We start from the raw sequence: 27,500 nt of genomic DNA, 5'->3' as shown, positions 1-27,500 counted from the left end.
CATTCAGCAATGCATCTTTGGTGAAGTTTTTTTTTTCTTTTTCTTTTTCGTAGAGTATTTTCACATGCCCTAGCATGGCCGTGTGGTTAACAAGCTCGCATTGCATATACATGGTTTCCAGTTCAATCCCACTGTGCAACACTGTGATTATATATCAGATGAGTTCTGTGGTGGGTGTAATCAACTAGCTCCACCCCCACCCCACCCCCGCCCTTCCTACCATAAATTTTCAGGCTTTGTGCCTGTTATAGAAAGGATTATTTTTTTTTTATTTTAGAGGGGACAAACAGATTAAGTCGATTATATAGACCCCAGTGCGTAACTGATACTTATTTAATGGTCTCCGAAAAGATGAAAGGCAAAGTCGACCTCGGCGGAATTTGAACTCAGAATGTGGCGGCAGATGAAATACTGCTAAGCATTTCACCTGGCGTGCTAGCGTTTCTGCCAGCTTGCCTTCTTCTTCTTCTTCTTCTTCTTCTTCTTCTTCTTCTTCTTCTTCTTCTTCTTCTTCTTATTATTATTATTATTATTATTATTATTATTATTATTATTATTATTATTATTATTATTATTATTATTATTATTATTATTATTATTATTATTATTATTATTATTATTATTATTATTATTATTATTATTATTATTATTATTATTATTATTATTATTATTATTATTATTATTATTATTATTATTATTATTATTATTATTATTATTATTATTATTATTATTATTATTATTATTATTATTATTATTATTATTATTATTATTATTATTATTATTATTATTATTATTATTATTATTATTATTATTATTATTATTATTATTATTATTATTATTATTATTATTATTATTATTATTATTATTATTATTATTATTATTATTATTATTATTATTATTATTATTATTATTATTATTATTATTATTATTATTATTATTATTATTATTATTATTATTATTATTATTATTATTATTATTATTATTATTATTATTATTATTATTATTATTATTATTATTATTATTATTATTATTATTATTATTATTATTATTATTATTATTATTATTATTATTATTATTATTATTATTATTATTATTATTATTATTATTATTATTATTATTATTATTATTATTATTATTATTATTATTATTATTATTATTATTATTATTATTATTATTATTATTATTATTATTATTATTATTATTATTATTATTATTATTATTATTATTATTATTATTATTATTATTATTATTATTATTATTATTATTATTATTATTATTATTATTATTATTATTATTATTATTATTATTATTATTATTATTATTATTATTATTATTATTATTATTATTATTATTATTATTATTATTATTATTATTATTATTATTATTATTATTATTATTATTATTATTATTATTATTATTATTATTATTATTATTATTATTATTATTATTATTATTATTATTATTATTATTATTATTATTATTATTATTATTATTATTATTATTATTATTATTATTATTATTATTATTATTATTATTATTATTATTATTATTATTATTATTATTATTATTATTATTATTATTATTATTATTATTATTATTATTATTATTATTATTATTATTATTATTATTATTATTATTATTATTATTATTATTATTATTATTATTATTATTATTATTATTATTATTATTATTATTATTATTATTATTATTATTATTATTATTATTATTATTATTATTATTATTATTATTATTATTATTATTATTATTATTATTATTATTATTATTATTATTATTATTATTATTGTGGTGAGCTGGCAGAATTGTTAGCACGCCAGACAAAATGCTTAGCAGTATTCTGTCCATCTTCATGTTCTGAGTTCAAATTCTGCCGAGGTCAACTTTGTCTTTCATCCATTTGGGGTTGATAAAATTAGTACCAGTTACACACTGGGGTCGATGTAATTGACTGTCCCTGTCTCCCCCAAATTTCAGTCCTTGTGCCTATAGTAGAAAGGATTATCATTATTATTATTATTATTATTATTATTATCATTATTATCATTATTACGGTTAGGTGGCAGAATCGTTAGCACACCGGGTGAAATATTTAGCAGTATTTCATCTAAAGCTACATTCTGAGTTCAAATTCCGCTGATGTCAAGTTTACCTTCCATCCTTTCGGATTCGATAAAATATGTTCCAGCGAAACACTCGGGTTGATGTAATCGACTAGTCCCCTCCCCCAAAATTCAGGCCTTGTGCCTATAATAGGAAGAATAATTATTCTTATTTTAGTGTTTAAGATGGAGAGCTGGCAGAATCGTTAGCACATTGGGCAAAATGCTATGTTCTGAGTTCAAATTCTGCCTAGGTCGAATTTGCCTTTCATCTCTTTGGGGTCAATAAATTAAGTATCAGTGGAACACTGGGGTTGATGTAATAGACTGGTCCACTCCCACCAAAATTTTAGGCCTTGTGCCTTTATTAGAAAGGATTATAATTTAAGGTCACAAGCTGGCAGAATCGATAACTTGTGATGCAAAATGCTTAGCAGTGTTTTGTCTGTCTTTACATGTGTTCAAATTCTGCTGAGATCAACTTTACCTTTCATCCTTTCAGGGTCGATAAAATAAGTACTGGAATCAATGTAATCGGCTTACTTCCTCTCCTGAAATTTCTGGTTTCCTGCCAAATTTTAAAATTATTATCATTATTTGTTAGTTCATTTGTATGTCCGTTTTTCCATGATGGCATAGGTCAGAGGAATACATTATTGAAGTACTTTATCACACTTGGATGCCTTTCCAGTTGCTAACCCTGACTTGCTTTTCTCATGCAAGGGTTCAGAGTTTGTCTTTTCCTATATGTCTTCAAAGGCACTTGGCCGAAAGATGATCTGTTGACCAGGGAAATGACACCCACATCACCGCTTGTCACTGCATGGATTGTCATAAAACATAGGACTTTAAACAAATGCGAACATGTGCACGCAGGCATGCATCCACAGACATGCATATACATGCAACCATACACATGTATGTATACAGAAATGGCTGTGTGGTTAAGAAGCTTACTTCCCAATCATGTGGTCTTTGGTTCAGTTCCACAATGAGGTACATTGGACCAATGCTTTCTACTATCTCTCCAGGCTAACCAAAGCATTGTGAGTGGATTTGTTTGACAGAAACTGGGAAAAGCCTATCATGGATGTGTTCCAGTATCTTCAGCCTGAAAGAGACAGGTTTGTTAGAGGTCCATGAAACATTAAGTTGCATGGAGCTGAATACATGTGGCCCCTACTAAATATGTTGAGTGCCTTTTTTCTGTCATTTGTCCATTCACTCATATAACTCACACACACACACACACACACACACACAAAACACACACACACACACATATATATATATATATATATATATATATATACACACATATATACTTATATGCACACATATATTAGCATGTATGTGCGTACTTACATACAGATACATAAATACATATATATATATATATATATATATATATATATATATATATAGTTTTAGGGAAAATAACTAAGTTTCAAGAACTTATATATATTTTATCTATAAAGCTCAATTTAATTTTTTATAAATTGATTTTAATTGAGTTTTTACCTGTAATTTTGGATTTTGTCCCTAATATTATTATTATATATATATATATATATATATATATGTGTATATATATATATATATGTGAAGTATATTTGCCATTTAAATGTGGCTGACCCCTAAGGGTGGATGTTACTGTTGCTTTTAGCCCCAGGAGAACATCTCCTCCAGCTGGCTTATCGACACATATCTGTGTCCTGTCTATTTTTGCCAAGGGAAAAAAATAAAAAAAATAGACAGGACACAGATATGTGTCGATAAGCCAGCTGGAGGAGATGTTCTCCTGGGGCTAAAAGCAACAGTAACATCCACCCTTAGGGGTCAGCCACATTTAAATGGCAAATATACTTCACTTTATCGTGCAGTTACTGTTAACACCTCGTTCAGAGATTTAACATATATATATATGTATATATATATATATATATATATATATATATATATATATATATATATATACATATATATATATATATTGCCAGTGCTGTGGGACTGGCTCCTGTGCAGGTGGCACATATAAAGCCCTATTTGATCATGGCCAATGCCAGTACTGCTTGACTGGCCCTCATGCCGGTGACACGTCAAAGCACCAACTATACTCTCAGAGTAGAAGCTTTGCAAGATCAGATTGGAGCCTGGTGCAACGATCCGGTTGCACCAGTCCTCAGTCAAACCGTCCAATCCATGCCAGCATGGAAAGCAGATGTTAAACGATGATGATGATGATATATATTTGGTTGTATACGTACTTACAGAAATATGTGAGATGCACTGGTGCATCTGTAACTATGCAAGACATACACATATTCACGTTCGTTCACTCCTGCATGCAAATCGATACAAAGAACACAAGATTTTCTCACCAATGCCACGCCAACACCACCCCTGCATCACACTGCTCCACACCACAACACAATGGTGCGCACCCAGTAAATGTTGAAAACTGTTTAAATTGATGACAAATTCAATCTTGTCATCAATTATGTTACAATTAAATAGACGCAGATATTAAACTGCAGGTATGATGTTTGATGGAATTAAACCGACTGACCTCAGCCGTCATGTGTTGCGTGTGTATCCTTGTGTGAGTGCGTGAGGGGGGGTGTATGTGGCTGTGTGTGTTTGCGTGTGTGTGTGTTTGTCTGCATATGTGTGTATTATTGTTTGTGTGTGTGTCTCTGCATGTGTGTGTGTATGTGTGTGTGTCTGTGTGTATATATCTGTGTATGTCTGCACATGTGTGTCTGCATTGTGTGTGTGTCTGCATGTGTCTGTGTGTTATGTGTATGAGTGTGTGTGTGTGTGTGTGTGCACGTGTGTCAACAGTGTTGTCAGCAGTTCTGGTGGTGGTGGTGGTAGTGGTAGGGGGTGCACTTTCTTTGACTTTGTACTTTACCATATGGATTTTTTGTTTTAGTGTGTCTGTGTTGTGTCATCCTCCTCCTCCTCCTCCTCCTCCTCCTCCTCCTCATCATCATCATCATCATCTAACATCCTTCTTCCATGCAGGACTGTTCCTGGGAAGCTGGCAAGTCAGAAGTCCACACCAGCCCCTGCTGTCTATGCTATCTACTTTGTCAAGGTTTCTATGGTTGGATGCCCTCCCTTAAGCCAACCACCGGGTGCTTTTTTTGTGGCACCAGATCCAGTGGGTCCACCCAGTAACTTGCAACACAAAAGCCCTCATCTGAGTGGTGAGCCCTTTTGACAGTAAGGGGTGCACATTATTTATATACTTCTTTTTCTGTCTGCTTAACTGTCAGTCTCTCTATCTCTTTCTCAACGCACACACACACACACACACACACATATATATATATATATATATATATATATATATGTTATAAAATTAAGAAAAAAAAATGGAGAAAAAACACAGCAAGATAAAACAACAACCTGAGGACATGGTAAATGGAAAGTATCAAAAGATGCTCAGAGAAGCAGAGAAGGAAAGAAAGAGTGGTTGTTTTATGTTTCGAGCAAAGCTCTTCTTCAGAAACAGGAGACAGAGAAAAGTCCAAGAGAAAAGGAAGAAGCCTACCTTGAGTCCTCTTCCAGCTCATAGATGCTGTGTCGAATGAGACTAAAGTCTTTGTAAGATGATCTTGCGGGATATAGAGGACAGTGCATGAACTGGATTTCTATGAAGTGGGAGGCTGCGGGTTGATGTATAAATGCATGTAGTTCTTTGTTGGAAACATGATGGTACCATCTGATGTTCCCAACGGTTTGCAAGGCTCTGCTATCAAAGCTATCAATCCTTTTTTGCTGGGATCTTTGAGTGGGGCCACATTTCTGCTCCATAGAGGAGAAGGAAGAGGGCCAATGCGTTGTAGACGCGTAACTTCACCTTCTGGGAGATAGAGCAGTTAGGCCTCCTCTTACTATCCTTTCACTCTTTTGCTGATTTCAGTCATTGGACTGTGGTCATGCTGGAGCACCACTTTGTGAAAAATGCTTTGGTCTCATTGAGACGTTGAGGCAGTTGCGGTGGCAATTATAGTGATGATGGCTGGTGAAGCATATAATGATAGTTGGTGTGAGTTGGGAGGTTGGAGTCCCACACATGGAACTGGATGTGTTTGTCAGTCACTGGTGTGATTCTGCAGCATCTCGAGATGCAGTGGAATCACATTGGTGACCAGGATGCAGCATCAAGTGATAAATGTTTATTTGAAGTTAAGAGCCTTTCTGTGATTTTGAGTTGGTGATATCTGTTTTCCATGCTGCTGCAGTCGTTTTAGTTTCAACACATGGTCCCTGTTAAAATTACTTGCATAACAAGTACTTTTCCAAACTGTATGTATAGACATGTGTGTGTGTATATGTGTATGTATGTATATGTGTGTATGTATAGACGTGTGTGTGTGTGTATGTATTTATGTATGTATGTATAAAGGTATGTATCTGCATGTATATGCATGTATGCATGTGTATGTATATATGTAAGTGTATACACACACACATATATACACATATATATATATATACATAGATGTATAGGTGTGTATATGTATTCACTCACACTTGCACAAATTTCTATATATGTATGAGTAAATACATATCTAAGTGTATCTCTACATGCACATGTATTTTTGTATGTGTTTGCATGTATGTGTATGCATGTGTGTGTGTATATATATATACATACATATAAACACACATACACATTTGTATGTGCATACATGTCTATATATATGCATATATATATATATATATATATACATACATGCATGCATTCAGACACACATGCTTTCACACACACACACACACACACATATATATATACACCTAACGAGACCACCATATCAGCCACAAACTAATTAAGTTTCCTCGTCATCCAAGATTCTTAATTTATTCAATTTGTCAACAATTGTCGAAGAATCAGATCAAAATCCTTTCCAAAGAACTCCAAAATCCCTGCAAAGATTAATAGGTGTTTGTGATGTTCAGAGTATGGCACTGAAATTGGTTTAATGGGTGCGGGGCTGGCGCCAGCCTGGGAATGGTATGGTGGCAGCAAATAGAGCTTGTTTCACTATAAGTGTGTGTGTGTGTGTGTGTGTGATATGTGTTTTGCTGTTTTTCCTCTTTTTTTTGGGTTTTTTTTTTAATCACCTAGCTTTTTTTTTTCTGTCTGCCTGCCTTCATGTCCGTCTGTCAGCCTGTTTATCTGTCTGCCTGTTGAGCTTTCTGTCTGTGTGTCTGTGTGTCTGTCTGTCTGTTTGTCTGTTTGTCTTCTACCTGCACATGCTAATACACAGATGCAATGTATATGTAGAAAGTGAGAGAGGAGAGAGAGCGAGAGAAAAAAGAGACAAGGTGAGAGAGAGAAATAGATGAGGAAAAGATAGATCAGTAAAAACAGTAAAATGTATATATATATATATATATATATATATATATATATATATATATATATGCACCCAGTTGTGTATGTATGTGTGTATATCTATTTATCCCTCCATCTGAAATGAAGGCTCATGATTAGGGTGTGGCAGTCATGATTGTGATATCATGGTTTCAATTCCCAGACCAGGCATTTTGTGTTCTTGAGCAAGCCACTTCATTTCATGTTGATCTGCGATCATTTCATCATCTGGAATGTTGCACCTGTTGATTTGATTGAGGGAGTGAGCTTATCTGAACACAAACATTTGATCACTATGAACAAATTATCCATATGGTTTTTCAGCAAGAAATTTCCAAAAGCTCATACATTGCGTAACAACAGGAGGGTTCATCATATATATATATATATATATATATATAAGAAGTTTGAAAACGCCACTATATAAGATAAATTTTAATTTTCTCAGAGATATTTTACATGTTTCGGTTCTTGAAAAATTGAACCTTATCAAAAATACATATTTTAAAAAATGTAATTAAAAGAAAAGTTCATAATTGTTTCTTACTGGTGTCAACAGAGTCCATGTGAAAACATTTTATGTGTGGGGACATAATGGCTGTCTTGTATATTGACTTGAATCGTTGGCTGTAGTAGTAGTAGTAGTAGTAGTAGTAGTAGTATTAGTAGTAGTAGTAGTAGTAGTAGTAGTAGTAGTGACATTTTCAAACTTATTTTTGATAAATATATACCCACTCGTATGCCACCTGCACTTTTTATCAATATATATATATATATATATATATATATACATACATGTTGGGATTCTTTCAGTTTACACGCATGTCTAGTCATGGTAGCTGAAGTTCCAGTAACCTACTTAATGCTGGTAGATGGAGGGCACAGGCCCTCGCAGCTGATATAGAGTGTGCTGGAGGAGGTTCACATCCACAGTTCTGTCCAAGGGCAGACCACCACCAGACTCGATTCACAACTACAGCCACCACCTTCACCATTGCTACTACATACCATCACCAAAACCACCTGTTTTGTCATTCTCTACATCTACTACCTGTACATTGTCAACCAGATCCATCACTACAACCAACTTGCATAGCTGCCACCACCATCGCTGCAACAAGCTTGTGCTCTGTCATCACCGTCATCACAATCAGCTTGCACTACCGCCACCACCTTCACTGCAATGAGCTTGTGCTACTGGCACCACCCTCAAAGTGACTGGCTTGCGCTACTACCACCACCACCACCACCATCACTCACCCTAACCAGCATGTGCTACCACCATCATCATCACAACCAGCATGTGCTACCACCACCACCATCATCATCACAACCTGCTTGCACTACCACCACCACCACCACCACCACCACTATGACAAGCTTGTGCTACCACCACCACTATCAGTGTGACCAGCTTGTGCTACCACCACCACCACCACCACCCCATTGCTGACACCAGCAAACTATTGACACTACTACATTTTGAACCATCACCGCGCTCATGACTACAGCTACCACCACCATCACAACCATATTTACTACGACTACACACCTCCGCCAGCACCACCACCTGTTCCACTCGAGGCCACCACTACCATCAGTGTGCTCACAACTACAACTTCTGCCACCACTATCAGTGTCTAGCACTACCTCTATACAACCACTGTACCATCAAGGATAATATGATCAGCACAACCAGCACCACCGTCCCGTGACTATGTCTCCACCACCAACCACTTCCATCGCTACCACCATCAGCAATATATCCTGCTGCCCCCACCATCAGCATCAGCATACACCAACATCACTACCATCAGCAGCAGCAGTATATTCAATCACCACCATCACCACCACCATCATCACCACCACCACCAACACCACCACCATCACCACCACCACCACCATCATCACCAACACCACCACCATCATCATCACCACCACTACTATCATCACCACCACCATCATCACCATCACCACCATCATCACCACCACCATCATTATCACCACCACCACCAACACCACCACCATCACCACCACCACCACCATCATCACCAACACCACCACCATCATCATCACCACCACTACTATCATCACCACCACCACCATCAACACCACCACCATCATCACCACCACCACCATCATCACCACCACCACCATCATCATCAACACCACCACCACCATCATCACCACCACCACCATCAACACCACCACCATCATCACCACCACCACCATCACCAACACCACCACCATCATCATCACCACCACTACTATCATCACCACCACCATCATCACCATCACCACCATCATCACCACCACCACCATTATCACCACCACCATCACCACCACCATCATCAACACCACCACCATCATCACCACCACCACCACCATCACTACCACCACCACCATCATCACCACCACGACCATCATCATCACCACCACCATCACTACCACCACCACCATCATCACCACCACCACCATCATCATCAACACCACCACCACCATCATCATCAACACCACCACCACCATCATCACCACCACCACCATCAACACCACCACCATCATCACCACCACCACCATCACTACCACCACCACCATCATCACCACCACGACCATCATCATCACCACCACCACCACCATCAACACCACCACCATCATCACCACCACCACCATCACTACCACCACCACCATCATCACCACCACCACCATCATCATCAACACCACCACCACCATCATCATCACCACCACCACCATCATCATCAACACCACCACCACCATCATCACCACCACCACCATCAACACCACCACCATCATCACCACCACCACCATCATCATCACCACCACTACTATCATCACCACCACCATCATCACCATCACCACCATCATCACCACCACCACCACCACCATTATCACCACCACCACCATCATCACCATCACCACCACCATCATCAACACCACCACCATCATCACCACCACCACCATCACTACCACCACCACCATCATCACCACCACGACCATCATCATCACCACCACCACCACCATCAACACCACCACCATCATCACCACCACCACCATCACTACCACCACCACCATCATCACCACCACCACCATCATCATCAACACCACCACCACCATCATCATCAACACCACCACCACCATCATCATCAACACCACCACCACCATCATCACCACCACCACCATCAACACCACCACGATCATCACCACCACCACCATCACTACCACCACCATCATCACCACCACCACCATCAACACCACCACCATCATCACCACCACCACCACCACCATCACTACCACCACCATCATCACCACCACCACCACCATCATCACCACCACCACCATCATCACCACCACCACCACCATCATCATCACCACCACCACCACCACCATCACCACCACCACCACCATCACCATCACCACTACCACCACCATCACCACCACCACCACCATCATCACCACCATCACTACCACCATCATCATCATCAGCATATACCACCTCCACCATGTCTGCTATGCAGAATGCCACCCCTTCACATTTAACAACAACCCATATATCCCAAGAGAGAGTGAAAGATACAAACCTGAGAGAAAAGAAACAGACAGACAGACAGTCACAGAGAGAGAGAGAGAGAGAGAGAGAGAGAACTCGTAAAGAAATTGAAAAATTCTTTGAAGAAATAACAGGAAAAATTTTTTTCCATATTAGCATATTGTTACCATTTGTAGGATATTGATAAACTGTTGTACATAGCACAGCGGGAGCCGAGCTAAACCTAGCCACATTGGTCTTTGAGATAAGCTCCATTCGTCGACGAGTCTTCGATTATTCGGAGACAGAATTCTCAACAAGAACTTAATTTCTCTTTGAAAAATGTCGTGGTTTTCGTTTTTTGTCTTTTATTATTATCATTATTATTATTATTATTATTATTATTATTATTATTATTATTATTATTATTATCATTTTCATCATCATTATTGTTGTTGTTGTTATTATTATTATTATTATTATTATTATTATTATTATTATTATTATTATTATTATTATTGTTGTTGTTGTTGTTGTTGTTGTTGTTGTTTTTGTGATTTATTTTCTGAAGAAATTTTTCAGTTCCGTGTGAGTTTTGTGGAATAAAAAAAAAAAAAATTTGAAAATTTGTTTCTTTCCATTGTATAAAGAGTTTTTGGAAGAATATTCATGTGTTATTCATGTAGGAATTCACACAATATATATATATATATATATATATATATATGTTTTTTTATTCATGTATGTACATGTGTGTATTTGTTTGTGTGTGTGTGTACAGGTGATGGATTTGTTATTTATTTTAAAAATATTTTCTTTTGTTTTCCGTTCCATTGTAAAGTATGCTGATGTGCTTGTGTGTATATATGTATATGTATACACACACACAATATGTATATATATATATATGAAATGTGTCACATAAAGATATTATATAAGTATAGCATAGATATATATCTTTTAAATATATGTTTAGGCACAGTTGTGTCTGTGTGGTAAGTAGCTTGCATCCTAACCACTTGGTTCTGGGTTCAGTCCCACTGCATGGCACCTTGGGCAAGTGTCTTCTACTATAGCTTCAGGCTCACCCAATCTTTGGGAATGGATTTGGTTGACAGAAAGTGAAAGAAGCCTGTCGAGAGTGTAGTGGATGCTTTTACGTCCCACCAACACGAAGGCCAGTGAGGTGATACTGGCAACATCCATGCTCAAAATGGTGTCCTTTATGTGCCACCTGCACAGGAGCCAGTCCAGTGGCACTGGCAACGACTTTGCTCGAATGTCTTTTCATGTGCCACTGGCGCAAGTGCCAGGAAAGCGACGCTGGTAACGATCACACTCCAATGGTGGTATTTACGTGCCGCTGGCAAAGAAGCCAGACAGCTGTTCTGGCAACGATAACGCACGGACGGTGCTCTTAGTGCTCCACTGGTACAGGTGCCATCATGATTTCGCTTTCACCTACTCCAAATTCTTCAAGGAATAAGAATGAGCCCGAGTCGCATCAAATAATAATCTCATGACTTCTGATCTTAACTGGTTGAAATTGTTGTCATGGACATGTTTTGTCTTGGTATAAAAGATGGACTACAGCAAATATTCTGCTCAATACCACATATTTGCTTGTCAGTTGTTTGACCTTAACCAGTTGAGCATGTCTCTTAGTGGCTGATGATATATGCATCTCTGATCCCAAGCAGAAGTAGTGGGGGAGCATCATAGCCATGTGTTGAGAGGAATTCTTTGGGGGTTTGGATGATTCACTTCTGGAATTTCGTCCTTCACCCTTAAATAAATCTTATTCAGGGACATTTTGAGCAGGATGGGCTACTCAACCTGAAGAAAATTCTAACTGGGCCCCACCTGCAAGTCATGATGGTTATATTGGGATGCGCATATTTGTACCCCAGTGCCACTTTGATGGCATGTGCTGCACTCTCACTCAATAATAATAATGACAATAATTATACTTTCTACTAAAGGTACAAGGCCTGCAATTTGGTGGGAAGGGACTAGTCGAATACATCGAACCTAGTGTATCACTGGTACTTGATTTATCAATCCCAAAAGGATGAAAGGCAAAGTTGACCTTGTTGGAATTTGAACTCAGAATGTTGCAGCAGGTGAAATACTGCTAACCATTTCATCCAGTATACTAACGATTCTGCCAGCTCACTACCTTTAATAATGACGGTGATAAAAAATAATCTGAAATTATTGCAATCTTTATTTCCAGGTCCTGGTGCATACAACATAGACAGCTTTGGATCAGAAATTGTGAAAAAAGCATATTTGGAGAGTACAAGGCATGGCATATTTGGTTCATCAGCGCCACGAACCATGACTGTCATCAACAAAGACATGGAACAGAACCCTGGACCATCACATTACAATGTGAAAGAGAAACCGTTTGCTGCCATTAGCGCAAAACCATCCTCATTCTTTGCCTCCACTACAAAACGTGATGACAAGACGACGCCCAACGTGGTAGGTGATTGGTTCGTTCTTCCTCTCTTTGTCTCTTTTGTTCTCTCTCTCTCTTGGCAGATTTATTGATGTTGCTGATGTTGTTGTTGTGGATGTTTAATCTTGGGGTCGTTTCTGATCCTCTACAGACCTATGATGAAAAATATCTCACCTATATATATATGTATATATATATATACACATACATATATATGTGTGTATGTGAATGTGTATGCTTGTATATATATATATATATATATATATATAGTTAATTAAAACTCATTATTAAATCGCCAAAAATACACTGATGATTACTACAAAAATCAAACGAAGGCAAATTTGGTTAAGACAATCAACTTACATACATTTAAGTATATGGATTTACGAGGACTAGTTTCTGCATTGGCATAAAATGCCTAAGGCATTTGTATATATATATATATATAATGTATTCTTAGCTACAATAGTGACAACATGAATTTCTTCCATCTTCTTGCTCTGTTAAAATATTTAAGAAAAATTATATTAATGTTTTGTCTTTGGATTTGGTTTGCATGCCTGCAGTTCTCTGGATATGATCAGAAGATAGGGTTCGAGTATACGGGGGTGCTAGAAAGAAGTTAGATAACATTATATGTAATGATACCAGTGCTATCTGCCCTAGATACAGAAACAAAGAATGGAATAGGATACAAAGAACTTGTGACAAAGCAAACAGGGTGAACACGTGGTATAAAACTGACAAATATCAAGGAGTGATGGTTGTAGAAGCTACAGCCCATGGAGAACTACCCCTTAGATTTATAAAAGCTCTGAAGGAGACCAAACTCAACACTAAGATTGTTGAAAAGCCAGGGAACTCTGTCAGATCACAACTATGTAAGATGCACCCCTTTGAGAATACCATATGCACCAATGATAACTGCATGGTATGTAGGATTAGCCCTGGCATTAACTGTAGAACTAGAAATGTAGTTTACAGTATAAGATGCATAGAAGGTGCTTGTAAAGACATGAACATAACGTACATAGGGGAGACATCTAGGAGCATTGCGGAACGACTAAATGAACATCTGAGACACTATGATGACAAAAAACACACGCACACACACACAGACATGCATACACACGGAGACAGAGGGGCATACATATACAAATACACGCTCAGACAAATAAATTCATTTGCAGAGAATTTTTAAAATGAGATGGAGCAGAGAGAATGATCTGGAAAAATCCTAGATCATCAGAAGAAAATAACACTTTAATTCATTGTTTATAACCTCATTTGGTAAACTTATATGTGTACGTATGATGAAACTGGAGGGGAAAGATACAAAAATGCTAGAGAAAAGACTCAACGACAAATATTGTTGTTAGTTACTTTATATTCCAATATATTTTGCAAGCAATGCTATCTACCACTGCATTCTGCATGCATCTTTATTATATCCTTCAAAATTATATAACCATTACATGTGTTTCATTAGTGTGTACTAGTATGTTACGTAGTAATTGTTACAGAGATCATTGTGTAATCCACCATAAAAAGCTCAGATCTTCAGAAAAAAAATAATAATTCAATCCAGTTTATTTCCAAATCAGTTGGTAAACTTTTGTGTGTATGAATGACGAAATTGGTGTGGAAAGATATGAAAATGGTAGAGAGAAGACTGAAAACTAATATTTCTGCTAGCTAATATTTTCCTATATTTTCCAATGAATATAATAAACCACTGCATTCTGCATGCACAATTATTGCACTGTTTTTTTTATTTCATTCTTTCTTTGATCTCTCTTATTTACCAACCAATTCTGAGTTCATTTTATACTTCAATATATACTATATATTTTATATTCATATTTCATTTTTTCTTTATATTTTGTATTTTAATATGAAGACCAGTTCATTTAACGATATGACTAAGAGCATATTGAAACTAAACTGAAATGTTTCTTTTCGTTTTTGTTTTTTTGGGGCATCATTTCATATAAATTTCAATTTATACATACATGTAGATATATGTGTAGGTTGTATTTATATGTATCTATGCACACTTATATATATATATATATATATATATATATATATATATATATATATATATATATATATATATATATATATATATGTGTATATATATATGTGTGTATATATATATAATGTACATATTGTGTAGAGTGTATTATTGTAACTGGTCTGATTTCATACACATTTCAATTTGCATATTTTTGTATGTATGTATATATATCTATACAAATATTGCTATACAAACACACACAGGGATATAGATATATGCATGTGTGTGTGTGTTTCTGTTTGTGTATGTATATGCATGGATATATATATATATATATATATATATATATATATATATATATATATATACATGCACATGCATGTATATGAATGCGTGTACATATGTATGCAAGCATGCACCTACATATGTGAGTGTGTGTGTATGTGTGTGTGTGTACATAAATGTATGTATATATATATATATATATATATATATATATATATATATATATATATATATTAATCTCTGTGTGTTTCTGGGTGTATATATTTATATTTACATTAAAGTCAGTCGTTATAAATGCATCCATCATGATGAAAATTTAATTTTCTGGGCTTGACACCTGCTTAGGAGTCTTAAAAAATGGTGTGTGTGTGTGTGTGTGTATATATATATATATATATATATATATATATATATATAAATAAACATATATATATATATATATATATATATAAATAAACATACATGAATCTATGAATGCATGTGTATGTTTATTCACATGCATAACTGTATGTATCTGCATGCATGCATGTATGTATGTGTGTATCTATATATATATGTAATATATACACACACACACACACACATGTATATGTATATATATTTATACACACACACACACACACATGCATATTCTTATATAAATAAATATCTTATAATCTGATGGAAAGCTCTGTGTGATGTAAATAATAATACATGCATACATACGTATGTAGGTATGTCCATAGGTATGTATATGTGAATTTATATATGTAAATATATGTGTGTTTATGTGTGCATCTAATAATGAGAAAGAAGAGTCTATTAAATAGTGTACAAAGAAGCTCTGGATTCAGTGAAATTCTCTTGGTTTACAGAGAGGGTAAAACAATCGCCTGGTGGCAATTGAAACTTTTATCAAATGAGAAGGAGAGAGAATCTCAGTCATAGGTGTGGCTGTGTGGTAAGAAGCTTGCTTCCCAACCACGTGGTTCTGGGTTCAATCCCACTGCATTGAAACTTGGACATGTGTCTTCAATTATATCCTTGAGCAGATCAAAGCCTTATGAGTGGATTTGGTTGACAGAAACTGAAAGAAGCCTATTACATATATACATATGCGCAGGAGTGGCTGTGTGGTAAATAGCTAGCTTACCAACCACATGGTTCCGGGTTCATTCCAGTCCGTGGCACCTTGGGCAAGTGTCTTCTACTATAGCCTTGTGAGTGGATTTTGTAGACAGAAACTGAAAGAAGCCCGTCGTATTTATGTATATATATATATATGTGTGTGTGTGTGTGTGTATGTGTGTGTACATGTTTGTCTCCCCAACATCGCTTGACAACCGATGCTGGTGTGCTTACGTCCCCGTAACTTAGCGGTTCGGCAAAAGAGACCGATAGAATAAGTACTAGGCTAACAAAGAGTAAGTCCTGGGGTCGATTTGCTCGACTAAAGGCAGTGCTTCAGCATGGCCTCAGTCAAAATGACTGAAACAAGTAAAAGAGAGTATATATTATATATCTTTGTATGTGTTGCTCTGTGTTTTTCCCCCACCACTGCTTGACAGCTGGTGTTGGGGTGTTTACATCCCTGTAACTTAGCAGTTCAGCAACAGAGACTGACTGAATACAAGGTCATATCAAAAGGCTCCCAGACTAGTCATATTTAATAAAAACAGCCACTTTGCACAGCAATACACCAGTCCCAGCATTCCTGACCCTTTTGGAATTCTCGATGCACCATACCACATTTCCAGGTGTGACACTCGAGGCATGTCTTCCAGATCACTCGTCGTCTTCCAGGGACATTCTTCTGCTTCTGAAGTGCCCATGCCACTGTAAACATTGTGCATGACCCATTGCCTTTGCTGAACTATGCTCAGCCTCTCTGTAGCAGACTTCTTGAGTTTAATGCAAAATTTCATGTTCGCTCTTCGTTCCTATCCATGACAAAATCGCAGACTACAGCATACGTGTGACCCCAAAATCACAAATTTCACAACTTGCGAAGTAAATACAGCGATGTCACTTGGTGTACTGCCTCATGAAGGTCACTGCTAGCTCTCACTGTGTCCTGAACCCTATTCTGCCATCTGTTGGTGCACTACGGAACTAGTCCCGGAACTTTTTGATACCACCTTGTAAGTACCAGGCTTAAAAATAAAATAAGTTCTGGAGTCAATTGATTTGACTAAAAATTCTCCATAGTGGTGCACCAGCATGGCCACAGTCTAATGACTAAAACAAATAAAAAAAATAAAATATGAAAGATACATCAAGAACAATAATAATAATGATAACAATATCAGAAGGCATCAAGGGGATTATAAAGGAAATTGGAATAGAGTGCCCAGTAGAACTAATACAAAAGGTTTTCTTCCTTGGGTACAACGACAATAATCAGGAAGCTGAAAAGAATGGATAGCAAGGTACCATAGGCTGCAGGTAGCAAGCCCACTACACGTGCAAGACTCCAGGAGTTCTAATGAACCTGTGATAAAGAGAAATAATAATATTAATAATAATAATAATAATAATAATAATAATAATAATAATAATAATAAATGCCCTGATGCAGTACCAGGCAGTGGCTCTCGTGGCTTCTGATCTTAATTGATTGGAAGTGTTATCATGTACATTGTTTTGTCTTGGTATAAAAGATGGGCTACAGCAAATATTCTGCTCAATACCACAGATTTGCTTGTCAGTTGTTTGACCTTAACCAGTTGAGCATGTCCCTTGGTGGCTGACGATATGTGCATCTCTGATCATGAGCAGAAGTAGTGGGGGAGCATCATAGCCATGTAAGAGGAATTCTTTGGGGTTTGGATAATTTACCTTTGGAAACATGGGTGTTTTGTTCAACATCCTTAAACAAACCTTATTCAGGAACCTTTTGAGCGGGATGGGCTACTCGACCTGAAGAAAATTCTAACTGGGCCCCACCTGCGAGGTCATGCGCTGTTTATCTTGATATGAGATCACCATGTTGTGCACATATGGTTGTGATGCATGTGCCTGGTGTACCCTTATCAGACGGGTAGTCATGATGGGTATATTGGGCTTCGTATATTTTACCTCAGTGTCACTTTGATGGAATGTGCTGCTCTCTCAATAATAATAATAATAATACTCCTTTCTGTTAGAAGCAGAAGACCTGAAATTTTGGAGGGAGGGGGCTTGTCGATTACTTCAGCCACCAGTGCTTGATTAGTTATGCATTTTATTGGCCTTGAAAGGATAAAGGCAAAGTGGACTTTGGGCAGAATTTGATCTCAGAATATAGAGACGAAGAAAATACTGTTAAGCATTTTGTCAGGCTTCCTAACAATTCTGCTAGCTCACTGCCTTACTACCACCACCACCACCGCTACTACTACTACTGATGATGATGATGATGATGATAATAACAATAGTTATGCTTATATATCCACATGCAGACACATAAACATGTGCACACATACACATTAAACAGATTCATAAATATATACTCTTACTCGCAGACACACACACCATTGCACTCTCTATGATACAGTATCAATGACAATATTCCATGTATGATGCAAGATTTTCCTATTCAATAGCACACAATGCCATTACAAACCAAAACAAAAGCCACGTCTGTCTATTTTTAATGGCTACCTAGTGCCATTCTGCCAAAAATCTAATTATATATGTTAGGCTGTATAGAAAACATGATTTTTTATTTTATAATTTTATTTAATTCCATCTCTCAAATTTCCATTCATTTCTCTTGGGGGAAAACCATGCAATCAATATGTTGTTGTTACAACGGGGTTTACAGTTTGGCTTATGTACGCTAACTTATATTTGTGCAATCTAACTTTTGGCCTTTGCCAAAGGCAGCAGTTGTATCCAATTGCTGTATTGATATTCTCTCGTGTTACCACAGATCAAAGAGATGTCCAAACGTTTAAATGGGTTCTTTTAAAGCGTTTCTGCCATATTGAAGTTTTAAATTTCTCCCCTGCCCTTCCACCTATCAAATTATGAAACAGGTATGTAAATATATGCATGCACATGTGTGTGTGTTTGTGTGTAAATGTGTATACACACACATATATCTATTATGCATTTAAATATGTAGAAATACGTATGTGCATATGTGTTTCTGTGTATGTATATTTTTACATATACACATGCACATATGTCAGTATATATATATATATATATATATATATATATATATATATATATATATATGTAGACATAATGTAAACACTTTGCACATCTTGTTTATATTAATACTGTTAAATCTCTTTCTCACCTTGCATATATAAATATATGCATCTTTATAAATTTCTATTATATATGTATATCTATCTATTTATCTATCTATCTCTCTATCTATCTATCTATCTATCTATCTATCTATCTATCTAACTACATATACATAAACGTTTGTTTTTATGTTATAATAGAAACAATTTAACATTAAATTGAAGGATCACTCAAAACATTTGCTAGAGTATAAATCTATTATTCTTTAACAAAAATAGTTCTGTGCATATACGCTAAGAAGCAGTGTACAGTACCAGAATTTGTAAACTCGTTAAATATAACAAACTACTCCAAATCATTGTTAGAGTACCAGCATAAGCAGAGCCACGGTTGGCTACTTTGTACTGGCATTGAGTCATATAAGTTGTAATAATGAAGTTGTGCCAAATAGTGATATCTTGGAATGTTTTAACTGAGGAAGATCTGACGTAATGGATACATTTCCTATGATATATTATATAAACCTGAAACATACATAATAAAGCGAAGAACAACTAGTTTTAAATCTCTGAGTGAGAGATATGTGGTAACAGTACCGAACAGTAAAGTTTATTTGCCAACAGAAGGTGGCAGTCCTACAAGGGATGATGTTACTACTGTTTAGTCCCAGGAAAAATATTTTTTCCAACTGGCTACCGACACACAATTTCTGTCCGTATACTACGAGCAAGGGAGTTTATCGCTCCCATCCTTAGCCTTCATGATACTGACGGACCTAGGTTTCTGGGTTGTTTCCCATCTTCAGTGTGAGACAATTACTGGCCAGTGTTAAATATTAAAGGATTCCATAATATCACTACTTCATTATTACGACTTGTACATATATATGTATTCTTTTATTCTGTTATTTATTTCAGCCATTATATTGTGGCCATGCTGGCAGGTCAGCAGAGGGTTTGCTGACCAATTATCTCTGCCAATTATCAGAGCAGACGTAGCCTGGTTTTGGAAATGCTTCCATGGCAGAATAGGAACGAAAGATGATGCCTGTATGACATCTCTCCATCCATCCATCCATCCATCTATCTCTGTTTATTTATTTATCTATATTTCTCTCCCTTTCTCCCCCTCTCTCTCCCTTTCTATCTAGCTATCAGTTTATCTGTCTGTCTATTAATATTTCTTTCTCACTATCTCTCTCTCAATCTCTCTATGTATCTTTCTAGATATCCATCCATCCACTATCTATATATATATATATATATATATTACAATTAATATATTACATAACTTCGGTATGTGGTGAAGCAACTGTTTGCTGATCCCTTAATTATGTTTTTATATATATATATATATATATATATATATATATATATATATATATATAGGATGTGTACTAAGTAGCTTGCTTACGAACCACATGGTTCCGGGTTCAGTCCCACTGCGTGGCACCTTGGGCAAGTGTCTTCTACTACAGCCTCGGGCGGACCAAAGCCTTGTGAGTAGATTTGGCAGACGGAATCTGAAAGAAGCCCATCGTATATATGTATATATATATGTATGTGTGTGTATATGTTTGTGTGTCTGTGTTTGTCCCCCCAACGTCGCTTGACTACCGATGCTGGTTTGTTTACGTCCCCGTAACTTAGTGGTTCAGCAAAAGAGACCGATAGGATAAGTACTAGGCTTTCAAAGAATAAGTCCTGGGGTCGATTTGCTCGGCTGAAAGCAGTATGGCCGGTGTCAAATGACTGAAACAAGTGAAAGAGTAAAAGAGTAATATATATATATATATATATATATATATATGTATGTATGTATATATATACATATATATCTTTTATAGTGGGACTGAACTCAGGACCATGTGGTTGGCAAGCAAGTTTCTTACCACACAGCCATTACAAACCAAACTAATAAACATATTACACTATAGTTTCTCAGCAAACAGGTGATTGGAATATACCCACCACCACCACCACCAATGGCTTCATAGTGATGTTGCTGTTGTTGCTGATACAGAAAGTGGTGGCAGTGGTGCAGAGGGTGTGTGATTTTTTCAGACACCATATTGCTCAAACAAGTGCTTGCCCAGCTCACACTACACCAGACTGCTTAATTTTAGAAACACCACCATCACCACCACCACCAACTCCACCAACACCATCACCACCATCACCACCACCACCATCACCACCATCACCATTTGAATCATCCACCAACCCCTTGTTTGCCCCACCCCTACCACCGTCATCATCATCACCATTGTCACCTTACCTACCCCCCCCCTCCCCACACACACATTGTTTCATCAGAATAGTAATCAATCTATACCAATCAATTAAGTAATTAATGCGAAAGTAATTCTGAAGTAGATAGCAACAATCACCATCATCATCCTCATCATCATCAACATCATCATCACCATCACCGTCATCATCACCATATTCATCTTCTTCAACATTATCGTCATCATCATCTTTATCATCATCATCATCACCATGTTTATCATCGTCATCATCATCATCATGGTCGTCCTCATCGTTAATATAATCATCATCGTTATCGTCATCGTCATCACCATCGTAGTTCATAATATTTACCACCACTACCACCACCACCCACAACAAAGCTATCAACAATGCCTAAATTAATGGGGTGGGGCTGCGACTGCTGCTGCTGCTATTACTGCTACTATTACTGTTACTACTACCATCATTGCTACCTCAACCACCAACACACAACCGCCCGGCATCATTCTGTCACCTTAGCTTTGCTCAATGTTCCATATATCATTACGCACATTTGAAATAATCACCGGGAGACATATTCTTCTCCATGATAATATCACGTGTATTTACACACACACACACACACACATATATGATGGCGTGCTCAAAAGTTCCTGGCTTCGGGTAAAAGAAAATACAGGAGGATTGGTTAATTATGGTTTTATTCAACACATTCCCCTCTCAGATTCACACACTGAGAAGCGGGGAATATGTTGAAAATCTCGGAAGGTTGGGCCTCCAACCAAGCCCTTTATGATACCCTTAAAGAAGCCAGCACTCCCTAGTGTGTGTGTACTATTTTACTCTTTTACTTGTTTCAGTCATTTGACACACTTTCTGTGAATTTTCGTCACTGGAAAAAGGGTATATGTATTTGCATTGGGAGCCCTTCGCATCAAAGATCGGTGATTGTCGTACGCTGACGAAGGGTAAATAACCAGGAACCCGGGTCCGTGCGTAATCACGTCAGATCGACGATGGGAAGGGTGACTTCCCTTTGCAAATACCGACAAAGCACAGAAAGTGTGTCAATAGCCAGCTGGAGGAGATGTTCTCCTGGGGCTAAAAGCGACAGTAACATCCACCCTTAGGGTCTAGCCGCATTTAAGTGGCAAATACACTTCACGTTATATATATATATATATATATATATATATATATATATATACATAGAGGTGCAGATGTGGCTATGTGGTAGGAAACTTGCTTCCCAACCTCATGGTTCTGGGTTCAGCCCCACGGTGTGGTACCTTGTGCAAGTATCTTCTTCTATAGCCTCAGGACGACCAAAGCTTTGTGAGTGGATTTGGTAGACAGAAACTGAAAAAAGCCTGTCGTATATTGTCTGTATATATATATATATATATATATATATATATATATCCATATGTGTCTCTCTTTGTGTCTGTGTTTGTCCCCCTTTGCCACTTGACAACCATTGTTCGTGTGTTTACGTCCCCGTAATGTAGCAGTTTGGCAAAAGATACTGATAAAATAAGAACTAGGCTTAAAAAATAACGGGGTTGATTTGTTCAACAAAAACCTTTCAAAGCAGTGCTCCAGCATGGCAGCAGTCAAATGTCTGAAACAAGTAAAAGAATATATTATCCAAATTATAAGACAAAGAGATACTTAAAAACATCTTTAATGACCAGTCACAGTTGTTTCTGTACCAACTCGAATGACATGTAAGTTTACACAAAAATTCTAAGGAAAAGTTCGCCAAATATTTGCAGTTTTAGACATTAAGGAAGCATTTCATCAGACTTGCATTAAAGGTGTGCTCTTACATCGTGTGATCATTTTTACTCTTATTATTATTATTATTATTATTATTGCCTTTGTACAGCTTCTAATGCTGGAGGTGTACTGCGGTGTCAGCTGTTCACTACCAGTGAACTAAGGTAACACCCCTTTATTTTTCGAGCACCTTCCAGAGTATTGGAGCGGTTCCAAGCAGTGCTGTTTTCTACAAGTGTTCCACCCTTATTGCAGCCCCTATTTCTCCCATGTACTTCTCAAGATTTTTACTCACTGTTCCCAGGGCTCTGACAATTATTAGTACTACCACCACTTTTTTCATCTATCTATCTATCTATGTCTGTCTATTTATCTATCTATCTATCTCATTATATATTTATCTATCTATCTAATCTATCTATATATCTATCTTTCTCTCTATCTCTCTGTGTATCCATCTATCTAACTATCTATTTATCTTTCTCTCTATCTCTCTGTGTATCCATCTATCTATCCATCTATCTATCCATCTATCTACATCTCTATCAATTTATCTCTGTCTACATCTATCTGTGTATCTCTCTGTCTACCTACCTACCTACCTACCTATCTATCTATCTATCTATCTATCTATCTATCTATCTATCTATCTATCTATCTATTACCAAAAGCAATTATTGAAAATACAAACAAGAAGCACATATCATACAGACTTATCAACAAGAAAACGAAGCGACCGGAGAGTTTCTCCACCCAAAAAATTGAGATTTGTCTCAAACCGATATGGCCCTTTCAAAGTCATGTTACTTGGGGACGAAAATTTGCCACGGTCCTAGTACGCTTTAAGAGCGAACAGTTAGCGAAGGAATTTTCAACACTCTCTCTCCACACAGATGACTTGGTGATGATACCGAGTTATCTTGGACAGAGAGTGACGAAGGTGACAGTAAAGAATGTCCCTTCACAAGTGGAAACCCAGTGGATAGTAGGTTCTATATGCCTCGAAATGGAGGAGGCAAATATATTAGAAATTGCTACTGCAGAGGAGAAAAACTGGGAAGGGGGAAAAAAAGTCGAAGTCCTCCTCCATATCACTGAAGAGGAGTGCCAAAAGATCCCCACACACATCCAACTGGCAAAGGACCACAAGTTATATGTAGTGGTGGAAGGAAGGCGGCCACGTTGTTATGTATGCGGCAGCGAGGCACACCTCAAGGACAGTTGCCCAACCGCCGCCAACCAAAAAAAGCAACAAGGGCAACCACCAAAACCCGGAAAAAAAACCCTACTACCAACACCACCATCAACAATCAAAACAAGAGAAACACAAGCAACACTGGCAACTGAGAAGACAACAGCATCTGCAAAAACAACAAGTGAGGAAGCAGGGGAAAAGAAAGAAAATTCCAAGACTGTTTCCCCCTCCCCCACATCACACACACCTCACACAAATAACAAGCCATCAGCACCAACAAAAACAGCAACACAACCACTCACACAAGCACACACAGACGCTCACAATTTGCCCCTACCCCCTTCCGATTCCTCAGAACCTTCGTCGGAAGATGAAAGTAATGAGGAATGGCAAATAGCCCAGAAAGGAAGGAGGAAGAGGAGCAAGAAAAGAAAAGCAAACACAAACAAAGCAGGGAGATACACAACTCCCGAAAACACTCCAGACACCAACACAAGCACACACAACTACAACACAAGCAACAAAACCCCAAAAGCAAGTACACACACAATGCTCACTGCCATCAACACAAAAAACTCAGAGTTGATGGAATACATCAACACAAAAACAAACATAACAAACGAAGACATAAAAACCAGCAACCACCCATACACAACACCGCCAGAACACATCAAAATACTACACATAACACCAACCCTGCACCACACACTAAAATCTATTTTTCCAAAGGCAGTTGGCAAATGCCAAAAATACCTGGCGAAAAAACTATATAGTGATCTCCTCGAAGAAAACCCGAAGGAGGAGACACAAAAACTCTCAAACGGTAAGTGACTCTCTTTATAAAACTTTAACACTCAAATCAAAATGATGCTCAAGATTGGTTGTGTAAATGCGCGTGGCTTGGGGTCCCCTTGGAAACAAGGGTACCTCCTAAATGACATAAAGTCACATAAACTAGAAATCATAGCCATAAGCGAGACCAGACTCCATGATACGCGGGCCCTATCGTCCATGTTTGGCAGACAGTTTAACATTTATTTTTCTCCCTGTCTGCCGAGAATGGGCGGTAGTGGCACGGCGGTACTCTTTCGCAAGAGTCTGGATCTCGAAGTAAAGACAGTATTCATAGACCCGGAGGGTAGATTGGTTGTTCTGGATGTCGATGGCAGCGATGGGTGTGCTTTTCGACTCATATCAGTATACGCACCACCTTTAACAGGTAGGCCGGATTTCTTTCGACGTCTAGAAGTATTCCTAGGAACGTCTCGTCCTTTACTTTTAGTGGGGGATTGGAATGCTACCTTGGACACGCATCTAGACTATGTTGGCAGAGATAGGAATAGACGGGGATGCAAATGCCTCAAAGACCTGCTCAGACGCTTTCAACTGTCTGACAGGTACCGACTCGATTACCCGAATGCGCCAATGTGGACATGGACAAACCGCATCGGGTCGTCGAGATCGTATCTAGATAGAATACTGTGTAGGAGAGTAGATAGAGATAGCATAGGGTGTCCACAATTTCACATAGTCAGCTACACGGATCACAAACTTGTGACGTGTACGCTAGACTTAGATAAGACACATAGGCAGGGCTCCGGTTACTGGAAACTAAACGCGTCTTTCCCGTCGAGACCAGTTTTCAGAGACCGGATTAGCACGTTAGTAAAGAGGGCTTTGACAGGAGCCATCATCAATAACAAATGGTGGTTTGCCCTCAAGAGAGCAATAAAAGCAGAAGCGGTTAGGTATAGCAAAGCACTAGCCATAGACAGAAACAGAGTAGAGGGTGAACTAGTTAAGAAGCTAGAAGAGGCAATTAGAAGTGGCATCGCATCCGACGTTTTGGCGGCGAGGTTGGCCCTTGACCAACACTTCAACGCCAAACACGAAGGGTGCGTTGTCAGGGCTAGGATGCGTGCTCTAAGAAACGAAGGTGTTGGAGCCGCACGAGAGGCCCGGGTGGCGGAGGCGCAACAGGGCAACAAAGCCACCATTCGGTCTCTGGTGGACGAACAGGGGCGCGAACTGCTCGAGCCAAGCAAAATGTGTGAGGCCTTTCAGCGGCACTTTGCTCGACTGTTTGGGACGAATGGCGAGCGAGAACGCAGGGTGGACTTCAGTGCCTACCTGCACAGCCTGCCACGACTCTCGGCAAGAGAGGCGGAGTGCTGCGAAGGTGCCATCACGGCGGCGGAAGTGAGGGACGCGATGGCGGGATGCTCGAGGGACAA

At 37.5% G+C, this 27,500-nt stretch overlaps 2 protein-coding genes across 6 annotated transcripts in view; both read left to right on the top strand.

Moving 5' to 3' along the window:
* The window catches only part of LOC106875495 (sperm-tail PG-rich repeat-containing protein 2-like), a 697,644-nt gene that overhangs the window by 259,183 nt on the left and 410,961 nt on the right, over positions 1-27,500 (top strand). For all 5 annotated transcript variants that reach the window (XR_016239049.1, XR_016239048.1, XM_089345563.1 and 2 more), the window contains one exon: positions 13,287-13,537. Coding sequence is in view for 3 of the 5 variants with exons in the window: in XM_089345563.1 (XP_089201689.1) it covers positions 13,287-13,537 (251 nt within the window). In the remaining 2 variants the exon portion in view is untranslated. The remainder of the gene's footprint in view (positions 1-13,286; positions 13,538-27,500) is intronic.
* LOC149130354 (uncharacterized) lies at positions 8,908-11,292 on the top strand. The gene is made up of 3 exons (XM_089345704.1): positions 8,908-9,931; positions 10,943-11,026; positions 11,248-11,292. The coding sequence occupies exons 1-3, from the start codon at positions 9,224-9,226 to the stop codon at positions 11,290-11,292; spliced, it is 837 nt and encodes a 278-aa protein (XP_089201830.1). The 5' UTR covers positions 8,908-9,223.

The sequence above is a fragment of the Octopus bimaculoides genome, chromosome 29 (assembly GCF_046866305.1).
Source record: "Octopus bimaculoides isolate indiv1 chromosome 29, ASM4686630v1, whole genome shotgun sequence".
NCBI classification, from domain to species: domain Eukaryota; kingdom Metazoa; phylum Mollusca; class Cephalopoda; order Octopoda; family Octopodidae; genus Octopus; species Octopus bimaculoides.
The sequence above is the reverse complement of the archived record's forward strand: the minus strand, read 5'-3'. Positions and strand labels throughout refer to the sequence as shown.